The following is an 11549-nucleotide window of genomic DNA, read 5'->3' on the forward strand; positions in this document are numbered from 1 at the left end:
CACACACACACACACACACACGCACACGCACGCCCTCCGACTGCGTGCAGCATTCCAGGGTGCAGAGGCGACTGATTCCTAGGGAAGTTTACATGGGATTCGGGAGGGGTCTTGGATGCTCCTGCCTGGTCTCTGAAGCGCAGGCAGCGCTGAGTGTCCGTAGGAGTTGGTGTTCCCGAGAAATCATTACTGTCTAATTGCTCTGATTTTGGATCAGCAGATCGTGGCGGGCGGTGGTGGAGAGAGCGAGGGAGGGCAGTCCACCCTCCCGGGAAGCCCGGCGCTTTGTGAAGTCACGCCTCCACCGCTCGGCCTCCGGGAAAACTGGGGTCGTGCGCGCACATCCCACTTCCTTGCCCCGCTCACGGTCCCGGCTCCTGCGCACACCGCGGCTCCCTCCGGGGGTTTCAGGGTCTGCTGGGAGGGAGGGGAGAGGGAAATGCGCCTGGGCCGACGCGGAAGGCCACCCCGCAGCCAGAGGCTCGCCCCAGTCTGGGCACATCGCAGGACCTCGGAGGAGCACGCAGAGAGCAGCCTCCTCCTCTAGAGAAAGAAATACAAACCCAGAAGGGGAAGCGTGGGGCTGGCAGAGCGGGAGGAAGTCCTGCCCAAGGCCAGGCTGCAATTAAGCCGCCGCAAAAGCCCGGCCGCGGAGCTTCCCACCTGCTGCAGTCCCAGCTGGGACGCCACTTCCTCCTTACCAGCCCGGGCCGGCCCCCAAGCCGGGCTCGGGCTGGCGGGGGGAGGGAGAGGCGGCAGGTTCTCAGCGCCCGCAGAGCCTCGGCTTCGGCTGCAGCATCCTCCGGGCCCCGCCCCGCCGCGCTTCCCGGGACCGGCGGCGCGTCTGGGCGCGCTGCTATTGGGCGGCGGCGGCTGGGGGCGGGGCCAGCCGGGCCGGTATCTCGTGGACCGCCTCAAAAGAGCCCAGGATATTGCAGTGCGCTCCGGAGCCCCGACCAGCTCACAGCCTACCCCGACGCCGGCCAGCTGGCTCTTGGAAATTCTGGTTCGCTTTGGCTCCTGTTTCGCTTTTACAAACGACTGGATCTTACATGCCTCTGTGGCCCCCACTTTCACTCCATGCCCCCAGGCTCCTGGGCCAGCAACAGGTAAGGGCTGGGGGGGTGTTTGCTCCCCTCCTCCAGGGTCTCCCTGCTGGGGTGTCCTGGGGAGAGGGGCTGGAGCGGTTCTCTGGCCCTAGCCCTGCCTGGCTGCTCCAGGGGTGCCCAGCTGTCAGGCTGCTGGAGCGCACTCACCCAAGCTCTCGGGAGCCTCAGATCATGCCCATGACCGTTTGTGTGTGTTCACGACCATCCTTAGAGCTAAAAATACTGAGACATGCTTGGAACAGTTGAGCAATAGAAACAGATTGCGCTGCAGCATCTGTTTGTGCTCATAACTTCTAATGCACCAGCTGCAGCTAGATACCGAGTTAGGAGGCTGGGGCCCGGGCATCTGCGTCTGCTTGAGGATCTCACTCCTAGGGAGAGGAGAGGGACGAGGTCTAAAACGTGGGTCTCAAACTTGGCAAGCCTTTGGGGGCTCAGTATTCTTCCTGTTCTCCGTCGTTGTATCCGTGTGTGTCTGTGTCCTTGCTTTAAGTGTGGCTTGGTGTTCCAGAGCGAGATCTCCAAGTTGCTTTGCTGGCTAAGGGCACACAGCAGTTGGATTTGAGCCCGAGGACCGCAAAACTTTCTCTGCCTATGTCATTTTCACTTAAGCCATTAACTCTCCTGAAACATAGTCGTGTGGAATCCCTAAGTGGAAGGCAGTGCGATTGCAAAGCACCACCGTGGTCAGAACGACCTGATTCTGCAATAATGTTGCATCATAACAAGGACTCATCATGACAGTTGGAGGGGCGGGGAGGTGGTGATTCTCGAGGTCGGAAGTGTCCCCATTTTATGTCCATGCCTTGGTGAACTTATCAATAGGATGGTAACTAGGATAAGTTTGTGATTCCTGGTTTTTTTCCCATAAAATCAGACTGCACCAGCGTGGGAAAAAAAGATAGCTTTTGAATGCCTATTTTGGATATGCAAAGAATGAAGACTGGTTTTGACACTTTTGCAATCAAAAGGTAGCCCATTCCTTTTCCTTTTGCTAAGCTCCCTTGTATGACTTCCAGAGGTTAATCTTTGCATTTGTTCCTTCCTTCCTCGCTGCCACCCCCCCACCCCCACCCCCAGCCTCAAGGGTTTTCCATCTTTAGTTTCCATTATCAGGAATAAAAAAAAAAAAAAAAAACCCTTATATTCTGAAGGATCAGTCAGATGTTCCTTCTAGGATCTGGGTTGCAGAGCATGGGGTCAAGGTCATTTCATTTTGCTTTCTGCCCCTCCCCCTCACACTTTGGTGGCAATTGATGTTAGAGGATTCTGTACCTAGACTCAAGAATTTGATGTTTCTTTGTTTGTTTGTTTTCTCTGAGATTTTGGGGGGAGAGCGCCCAGTCTTTCTTCATCCTCCAGACGGTTCAGTCTCTAGAATCTCTGCATCTCTGGTCCGTTCTAAGAATCCTTGTATGACTTCTGAGTAGTATGAAGGATGGACCAAGAGTCACTACATCTTTACCTGAGCAGAGTGACTAATGCCCCAAGGTTGGGCTTGGTGTGTGTGGGGTGTGTGTGTGTGTGTTGGGGGGAGAGGGGGTTGTTGACAAAATATACTTATTTTCCAGCCTATGCAAATGCTGAGTGGCACTACTTGCACTGTGCAGTGTAAGGGTTATAGGTAGTGTCCATGTAGTTAAATGGTTATGCCTCTGTTCTGCCCTCCTCACCTCTCCCCTCCCAGCTGGCTTCCCCTCCCCCTCCCTTCTGTTTACTGATCTTCCAAGAGGTTGATTTGCAAGCATTTTCGCTCACATAGCAACATGTGCCCAGAGCACACCGGGGCTGGTCTATATGGCGTCAGCCAGGGAATAACTGCTGGAAACACTCATTAGCAAACCTCTCTCTCAGCCCAGTACACTGTCTTGTGCTTTCTGTCTTTCCTAGTCTCTGCCAGAAACTTTCTGATTTTTTACACAGCGCACCATAGGATGGGACATATTTCTTTTTCATAATGCCTTTTTGTGTCTATTACCTACATAAGAAAAACATGCTATCAACACCATGTATGCCCCGTGTCTTCTGTGACCTTGTATCTCGCCAGAGCCCCCTCCCTTTACCATCTACCTAAGATTGAAGTGCTGAACTATTTTTTTCCACTGCTTATGCTTAATTCTGGCTCGGCCTATAAATAGTCTTAGCATGAACAGCACCACATGTAACCTCTCAATTTCCCAGAAAGACTTTCAACATCATTGGTTATGGCCTGGGTAAAGTGATTATCTGTTTTCATTCAATCTCTAGCCGGCCCCTAAAATATTTTGGAGGAAAGGGGATTTTTTTTCTTTCTTTCATGATTCTCATCCACTCAAATATTGCGGGAGGCAGCACCTGAGTTGTGTGATTCTAAGCAGTCAAGTCCATACACTGGTCTTATCTACCTTTCTTTGAATGCTTCTGAAGAAACCATGGCAATTAAATGCCTGAAATAAATGCCCATGGAAGTTCCTATTTCTGATGGAAGCTTTCTCCCAGATGCCCTGCTGTGGGCAACGATGAGAGAGAGGGATAGGAAGTTTTCTATTTGCCTAAAAGTAACTGGGCCGCTAACAGGCAAGGCTGTCTTCTTAAAAAAATATTAAGACCAGGACCCTATCAAACCCTGGCAGGTTCTAGAGTTTTGCTACAGAAGTTCACTGCCATTGAGTTGATTCTGACTGATATTGACACTATAGGACAAAGAGGAACTGGCGCCCTGTCATTTTCGGAGGCTATAAATCTTTGACAGGAGCAGAAAGCCTCATCTTTCTGCCAAGGAGCAGCTGGTGTGTTCAAACTACAGAGCTTGCAGTTAGCAGCCCCAAGCAGAACCTGCTAAACCACCAGAGCTCCTTTGTAGTCAGCTCCACAGCAATTGAGTATATAAAATACATGCTCACACATGTAACCGTTTGGGAGGGGGACTTATCTTTACCAAGTCACAAAAGTTTTCATTTTGCCGAAGAAACCTTTTCTTCTCTTTTGTACCTGGGCAGACATGATCCCATTTCTGAATGACACTCTGCATGTGGAACAATTTGGTCAGTAGCCCTGGGAATAAGGCGATAGTGGTCACACTCACAGTATGGGTTATTTTCAAGGGTCTAAAAGCAGAAATCTCTTTGGAAAACAAAACCCAAAGCCCAAACCCACTCTTCTGGAGTGGGTTCTGACTCATCGCGACTGACCCATGAGACAGCGTAAAGGATCCCCATAGGGTTTTTGAGGTTGCAGCTCTGTATGGAAGCAGACTGTCACATCTTTGTGCCACGTACTGGAACCTGATACAGTGTCCTTGGTGGAATCCTCCAGTCAGGATGTTTGGAATGCCACAGTTGGGTCTGTTGATCCCATATGATTCTTAGAATCTAGTCTTGGCTCATGAGTCAATCTGTTTGGTTACAGAGGGAGTGACATGTAGTCAATCTTTCATGTCCTTCAAAAAGCATACTTTTATCTGGAGACGATGAAAAAATAAGTCCAATGACATTTGAGACCCTCTACTCCTGGCTCCTAATGGTAACTCAGGGAGAAGGCTGGGTTTGACTCACACAAAGGGATTGCTTTGAGACCGCCTTCCTATAGAAGGTTCTGAAGGCAATCAGGATGCAAGGATCCAAGCATTCTTCACATGGGCCTTAGGCCTTTCGCTTGTTTGAAAGCACACCTGCACTTCGTGTTCTGCTGTTATCTTCATCGGTCCTTGCTGAAAGCTTGGAAATCTCACATGAATCCAACAGAGTGAAATTCCTCTGAAAGGCAGTGCCTTCCATGCACCCAGGTTCTCGAACCCTGGGGAAGAAGAGGCTGCTGCCTTCTGTCCAAGTGCAAACCTCCCAGGGAGGCAGACAAAACATTGAAGCAGGTGGAAGGTGAGGGAGGCACTGTAACTTCTCTTTATAAAGCAATTCAAAGGCACTTTCGAATCGGGCATCATTTAGGTGTCAAAAGCTGCCAAAATGTAACACACATTGCAATTTTCACAGATGACTAATCTGGGGAAAAATGTGTTGAGGCACATTCTTGCATAATAACTTGGATAAAGAGAGTAAAGTCAAAAGACTGTGCAAGACAGTTGCAGGGGCAAAGCACCTTCCCTTTCTGTCAAGGGGTATACAAACACAAGTTCCAGGCTTTTCTTTAATGGGCAGTGGCTGGCTGGCAGAAACCGACTTGGTTAGCTGTTTCATCTTCAACTCGTCCCTGGTCCTGTCCACATGGTATTCACCACCCCCTTACGAGCAGGGGCTGGGTTTTGTGATCGGAAATGAGAGGCCTCTCTCTTTTGTGTTAGTTCTATGTGCTAGTAATGTTGTTCACTTAAATTTGGAAAAGCACAACCCTAGATGTAGGCTCCGGTGAATGAGTCAGCTGACCAACCTGTCCTTCTGTAGTGGAGCTGGGATTGTAAAGTCGGTCATTTTTACCTAGGGGAGAATGAGGCGAGAGGAGATCACCGGAAAAACTATCATGTGTTCGTATTAAGTAAATGTGAGTGCCTTCTCCATAGAAACAGATGGCAAACAACAATGCTGGAAGTGAAAGTAAGCAGACTGGCATTGGCCACCTACCCTGACAAAGTTTCCTCTGTTGGGGAAAACGTGGAATTGGACCTACATGAACTGAGTCTCTGCCTGATCTCAATCTGCTAAAGACCTTGGTCCTTTAGCACCAAGGTGCTTACTTCCAAGCCTGTCATTACACATGGCAGTCCCATCTCGGGAGAATTTCAGAACTCATCGCTAAGCAACAGAATCGCTCTGTATCCCCCAGAGCAAACCTTACCTTCAAGTCTGCATCACTTGCACTCTCAGAGATGTTATCAGGGATTTCTGCAGACTGGCTGCCTGGAGGATGCCAGGCAATGGTGCAAGCCTCAACAATTTCCAGAAATTGGGAACCAGCTCCAAGGGTTAGAAGGGCTGCCTGCGCAGTGTGGTCATTTACATCACAGTAGCCTGTATCTTCTGATGCCCAGGGGTCTAAGAGCCACCCCAATAGAACACAGATGCAATTCAATTGAGGTCCATTATCCAATACACTCTTGTGATGTGCCCTCTCTCTCTTCCCTACTTCTTAAAGCTGCATGATACTATCCATTTTGAATCAGAAAGCTCCTCTAAATATGAATAACGTAGGAAGGCCAAAGAAGAGACTGGGAGGGAGAGGGCCCACCTATAGGAGAGAATATTCCACATGTAGGAATAGAATATTCTAAAGCGCTAAGGAAGAACACAGCCAGCTAGTGTGGCTGAAAGATTGCCACAACCACCGTTCTTTGTTTAATGACTGCATGCCTTTAAAGAAAGTCAGACACACACACACACACACACACACACACACAATCAGGGTATACAGAAATAATTTTTTTTTAAAACCCTGTAAGCCAATGAGGTATACAGTCACCTCTCTCACTGACCCCTGCTCTTGTTAGGAAGTGTCTTTCAGGCAGTAAAGACCCTTGCAACTTTATTTTTATAACAAACTATCTCTCTTTTCTTGTAGGAAATGCCCTCTGGATGTCCGCTGAATTCTTAAGTTAGCTCTGCACTTGGAGAGACACCTCCTTGGCAGACCTTCGAGTTTCCTGGAGCGCCCCATCTATCTTGTCCTTGTTTTCCGACGTGTGCGTCGTCACTGAGCGTTCAAAACTGTTTCTCCAAAGGTTTCTGCAAAAACTCAGACTGTTTTCCAAAGCAGAAGCACTGGAGTCCACGGCAGAAGCGATGGGCAGCGTGCGGACCAACCGCTACAGCATTGTCTCCTCGGAGGAAGACGGCATGAAGTTGGCCACCATGGCCGTGGCGAATGGCTTCGGGAACGGCAAGAGCAAAGTCCATACTCGGCAGCAGTGTCGCAGCCGGTTTGTGAAGAAGGACGGCCACTGTAACGTGCAGTTCATCAACGTGGGGGAGAAGGGGCAGCGGTACTTGGCAGACATCTTCACCACGTGTGTGGACATCCGCTGGCGATGGATGCTGGTCATCTTCTGCCTGGCCTTCGTCCTCTCGTGGCTCTTCTTCGGCTGCGTGTTTTGGTTGATAGCCCTGCTGCACGGGGACCTGGATGGGACGAAGCAGAGCAAAGCGTGCGTGTCCGAGGTCAACAGCTTCACCGCCGCCTTCCTCTTCTCCATTGAGACCCAGACGACCATCGGCTACGGGTTCCGGTGCGTCACGGACGAGTGCCCCATAGCGGTGTTCATGGTCGTGTTCCAGTCCATCGTGGGCTGCATCATCGATGCCTTCATCATCGGCGCCGTCATGGCCAAGATGGCCAAGCCCAAGAAGAGAAACGAGACGCTCGTCTTCAGCCACAATGCCGTGATTGCCATGCGGGACGGCAAGCTGTGCTTGATGTGGCGCGTGGGCAACCTGCGCAAGAGCCACTTGGTGGAAGCGCACGTGCGAGCGCAGCTGCTCAAATCTAGGATCACTTCCGAAGGGGAGTACATCCCACTGGACCAAATCGACATCAACGTCGGCTTCGACAGTGGGATTGACCGGATCTTTCTGGTGTCCCCCATCACGATCGTCCACGAAATCGATGAGGACAGCCCCCTCTACGACTTGAGTAAGCAGGACGTTGATAACGCAGACTTTGAAATTGTGGTGATCCTGGAAGGCATGGTGGAAGCCACCGCCATGACGACCCAGTGCCGGAGCTCGTACTTGGCCAATGAAATCCTCTGGGGCCACCGCTATGAGCCGGTCCTCTTCGAAGAGAAGCACTACTACAAAGTGGACTACTCCCGGTTCCACAAAACCTATGAAGTACCCAACACGCCCTTGTGTAGTGCCAGAGACTTAGCCGAAAAGAAATACATCCTCTCCAGTGCAAACTCATTTTGCTATGAAAATGAGGTCGCCCTCACGAGCAAAGAGGAAGACGATAGTGAAAACGGACTTCCAGAAAGCACGAGCACAGACACGCCCCCTGACATGGACCTTCACAACCAGGCCAGCGTACCTCTAGAGCCCAGGCCTTTGCGGCGAGAATCAGAGATATGACGGAGCTGACTCCTCTGCAATACTGACTTTCACGCACAAAGTCTGTCGCTCAGAGGCCCACGTCGGTTAGACAGACGACGGGACTGGTGACGAGGTGGGTCTGGGCGAGTGGCCGCAGGGACTGCGGCGAGTGGGATGGTTTCAAAGAAAGACTGGAAGCGGACGGTTCGCACAACCCATGCTGCACGTCGGCCTGACTCCACGGCTCGCGCGCACGTGTTGGAGGATCAGTGATGGGTTTCTCACGTCCTGTTGAGTGTACAAAACTTGAACTTGCAGGCAAGCCTGGTCTGGGTATTTGACTTATCCAGTAGGCGACTCTTTAGGGAACAAGCCTGTTTTTAATGGCATAACAAAGGCAAGACTCTGCCTTAATTCTTGTAAAGCTGCTAACTACATGAGCACACATTGTATTTTTGTGGTGGTGTAGTTGTTTTTTCTTTTTCTCCCCTTTTTTTCTTCACGCCTCCTCATTTGTGTCATTTAAGTCAGTGTTCAACTTTGTTGAAAGCTCATGATGCACTTGGAAGTGGCAAGTATTTGGCTATTAGCTGCCGAAACAAGAGCCTGAGTTTTGGAGGCCCGTAATTTGTTTGCTAGAATTGATTCTCCATCCCCCACCCCACCCCCTTTCTCTGTCTTTGGTTACATAAGGGCATTATGTAATGCTAGCCAAATGGTAGCCTCCAGGGTTGGTTATTTTTGTGTGCGTTGTTCCCCCTACCCCTCAAACCCCCCATAATGTTAATGGGTGTTCTCAGATGTTAAGTTACACTACCTAAAATGAATACCAAAGAAATATAATGCTCATTTTTGCACAGTGGAGATTGTACTCAAAAAGGAAACAAAGCCACCCCTCCCTCCCACCCGCAGGCTGCTGTGGAATCAAGAGACCACAGCATTGAACCTCAGTCAGCCCTTGTACTAGCCCCTCACTTTGCACCGTATCCAGAAAGTAGAGCATCACACACACACACACACACACACACACACACACACACACACAGCCCGATATGTGCAATGGTTTGTAAGGTCTTTTCTTTAACGTGGCTTTCTTACTGGAAGAGGAAAGGGGAAGTAAAATTGCACATGCATGCACATACAGACACCCCTGTCACATATGCATCTTTTCTCCTCCTCCACCCCCCACACCCCGATGCCATGCTACAAAGAAAGGGAAGAATGGTGATGACACAGGCTAGGGAAGTTGTCCTGGGTCTTCCCATTTCGGACATTCCTGAATTTATTCTGGAAGCTAAGACCCTGGTTGAGCTGAACGTTGGAGTCTCCAGAACTGAGCCAGCCAGCATGAAAGATTTTTAAAATGTTTTATGCCACGCCATTTCCAGCTTGATTTTGCCCCAGAAACGATGTTACCCATTTGGCCCCTAGGCTCCTCTACTCAGTCTGAAAAGATCTAGAAGGAGCCCAACTGTGCCAGGCAGGGCTGCAGAAGCCAAAGAGGGGAGGCCCCTAGTGTGGACAAGCCACGGCCCTGCAGCCCATCAGTTCAAGTATTCAGAGGGGAGAGGAAGGAAGAATGTTCTTTTGATGATCGAGGGTAGGACTGGAAATGTGTCAGTATTCTAGGGTCAACGAAAGCCATACACAACAAACAGGGCCACACTCAAAGTGATACTGCCTGAAGATGATTATTCCCCCGTTCGCTAGGCACACTCATTGAAGGCAATCTCTGTGCTGACCCTTGTCTCCTGTGGAGCCCGAGAACAAGGTACTATGACTTAACTTTTCCAGAAGCCTCTCTTGGCTCCCTGCCTTGCTAAAAAATCCCGCCCACCCCCCACCCTCCATTCTAGTTCAATAATGGAACTTATTTTTATTTTGTTAAGTTCCCTATTTGTGAATTCTGGGGTGACTGACTTTTCTTCTTAATTAGGAGTCTTGGAATCAACTCTCTTTTGGTGTTATATCCCTGTATGCCATTAAAAACTAGCTTGTTCTAGAGTCATGTCTTCTGGGCGCTGATGTTGGGCATGGCGTCTCATTCTGGAAGAGCCATCTCTGAATGAGGTGCCTGTAATAAGAAGACCGAGTGTGCTGTTAGCAGCGTTCAAAGTCAACAGGTGGTATGCTAATGAAAATGAGTGAGGGATATCAAATGCATGAATGCTATTCTAAATCCAGGTGGAAGGGCAGGCTTGGGACGTTGTCTAAAGAGTTGGAGGGTTTGAGGAATCAAGTGGTCAAGAAGAAATAGATGAGGCAATAATTTGGCTGATGACAGAGAATGAATATAGAAGACTTCAGCTGCTGCTATTACAATGTTTTGCAAAGGAAAATAATCAAACCAAAGAGTATTCAGTGATCTGTAAATTATATGAAGATTCAGTGGAGACTGGGGTAACCACACAGGTAGCACCCCAAACACACAGTACTGCCGTAGACACACACAGACACATATATACAGACTTGAGATACTGGAGAAAGGGTGTGCTGGGGGTGAGGCTGTGGGAGGGAAACCTTTCAGCTTATTTCTGAAAAAAGATTTTAAAAAATAATCTAAGATTTCTGGTGCACAAGTTTGTTTTTTTTCAAGAAAATTTTGCAGAAGCCATGTTTTTAAAGTGTACATTTTATAAAGTTTATCAGATATTTTCATATTTAAAGCCAAATGTAAATAGAAGTCTGAAAAGGAAAAAATAAAATGCCATAGAAAGTATAACTTCAGTGCATCAGTGTCTGAGAGCTAGTGCCGATATGCTGCCGGTTAGCATGGTCTTAGCAACAGTGTACCAGCTTTATAAGGTCCGTATTGCTATGTTCTTCTGTTATTTATTTCAGCATGGGCTGCTCTTTGAAAGCTTTCTCTAGTTCTTAACATTTTAACCGTTACAAGCTTTAAATGGCAACTTTTTTTCTCTTTTGTTTGGTGTTGTGTTTGTCAAGAGCCAAGACACAGGTTAATGCATGCTACCTTTTGCTGCATTTTACCTTCAAAACATTTGTCCTTCTTGACTGGGTCTCTTTAGTGCCCATGTGTCATCAGACTGCGGAAGCCAGGGACCTCATTGTGAAGATCTGGGGGTCTAATCTCAGATATGCATTGCTTCTGTCATGCAAGCAAACCCCATCTGAATTTTCTTAGAATGTGTTCTCTTCAAAAGCATTTTGCCCCGGATATGGATGGGCATTCTATTTTGGGGAGGCGGGTAGGGTGGGAACAGGGTGGGAAGGGCATAGATTCCTTGTTATCCTATTTTTAAATAAAAGTAGAGAAAGTGAATTATATTTTGATTATTGAGAAAGGAATAGTTTTCTATCCCTCTTAAGAATATACTTGAAATCAGACATTTTCAGGATGTCCCGATAGCACTGTAGTCATTTCTAAATTCTTGGAGGAAGTTTCTTTTGCTTTTTCCTTACTGTTTCTGTTTTGTTTTGTAATTTCTGTGAAGTCATTGTGTCTTTCTTCTCCTGACTGCCTAGC

General features: G+C 48.6%; 1 protein-coding gene across 1 annotated transcript; it reads left to right on the forward strand.

The window, feature by feature from the left end:
* Nucleotides 1–968: 968 nt before the first annotated feature.
* On the forward strand, nucleotides 969–11266 carry KCNJ2 (potassium inwardly rectifying channel subfamily J member 2). The gene is made up of 2 exons (XM_004709172.2): nucleotides 969–1109; nucleotides 6597–11266. Exon 2 carries the CDS (start codon nucleotides 6818–6820, stop codon nucleotides 8099–8101), a length of 1284 nt encoding a protein of 427 aa, XP_004709229.1. The 5' UTR covers nucleotides 969–1109; nucleotides 6597–6817; the 3' UTR covers nucleotides 8102–11266.
* The last annotated feature ends 283 nt before the right edge of the window (nucleotides 11267–11549 follow it).

Source organism: Echinops telfairi, unplaced genomic scaffold, assembly GCF_000313985.2.
Source record: "Echinops telfairi isolate 266 unplaced genomic scaffold, ASM31398v2 ScPeMD7_7458;HRSCAF=8496, whole genome shotgun sequence".
Lineage (NCBI taxonomy): Eukaryota > Metazoa > Chordata > Mammalia > Afrosoricida > Tenrecidae > Echinops > Echinops telfairi.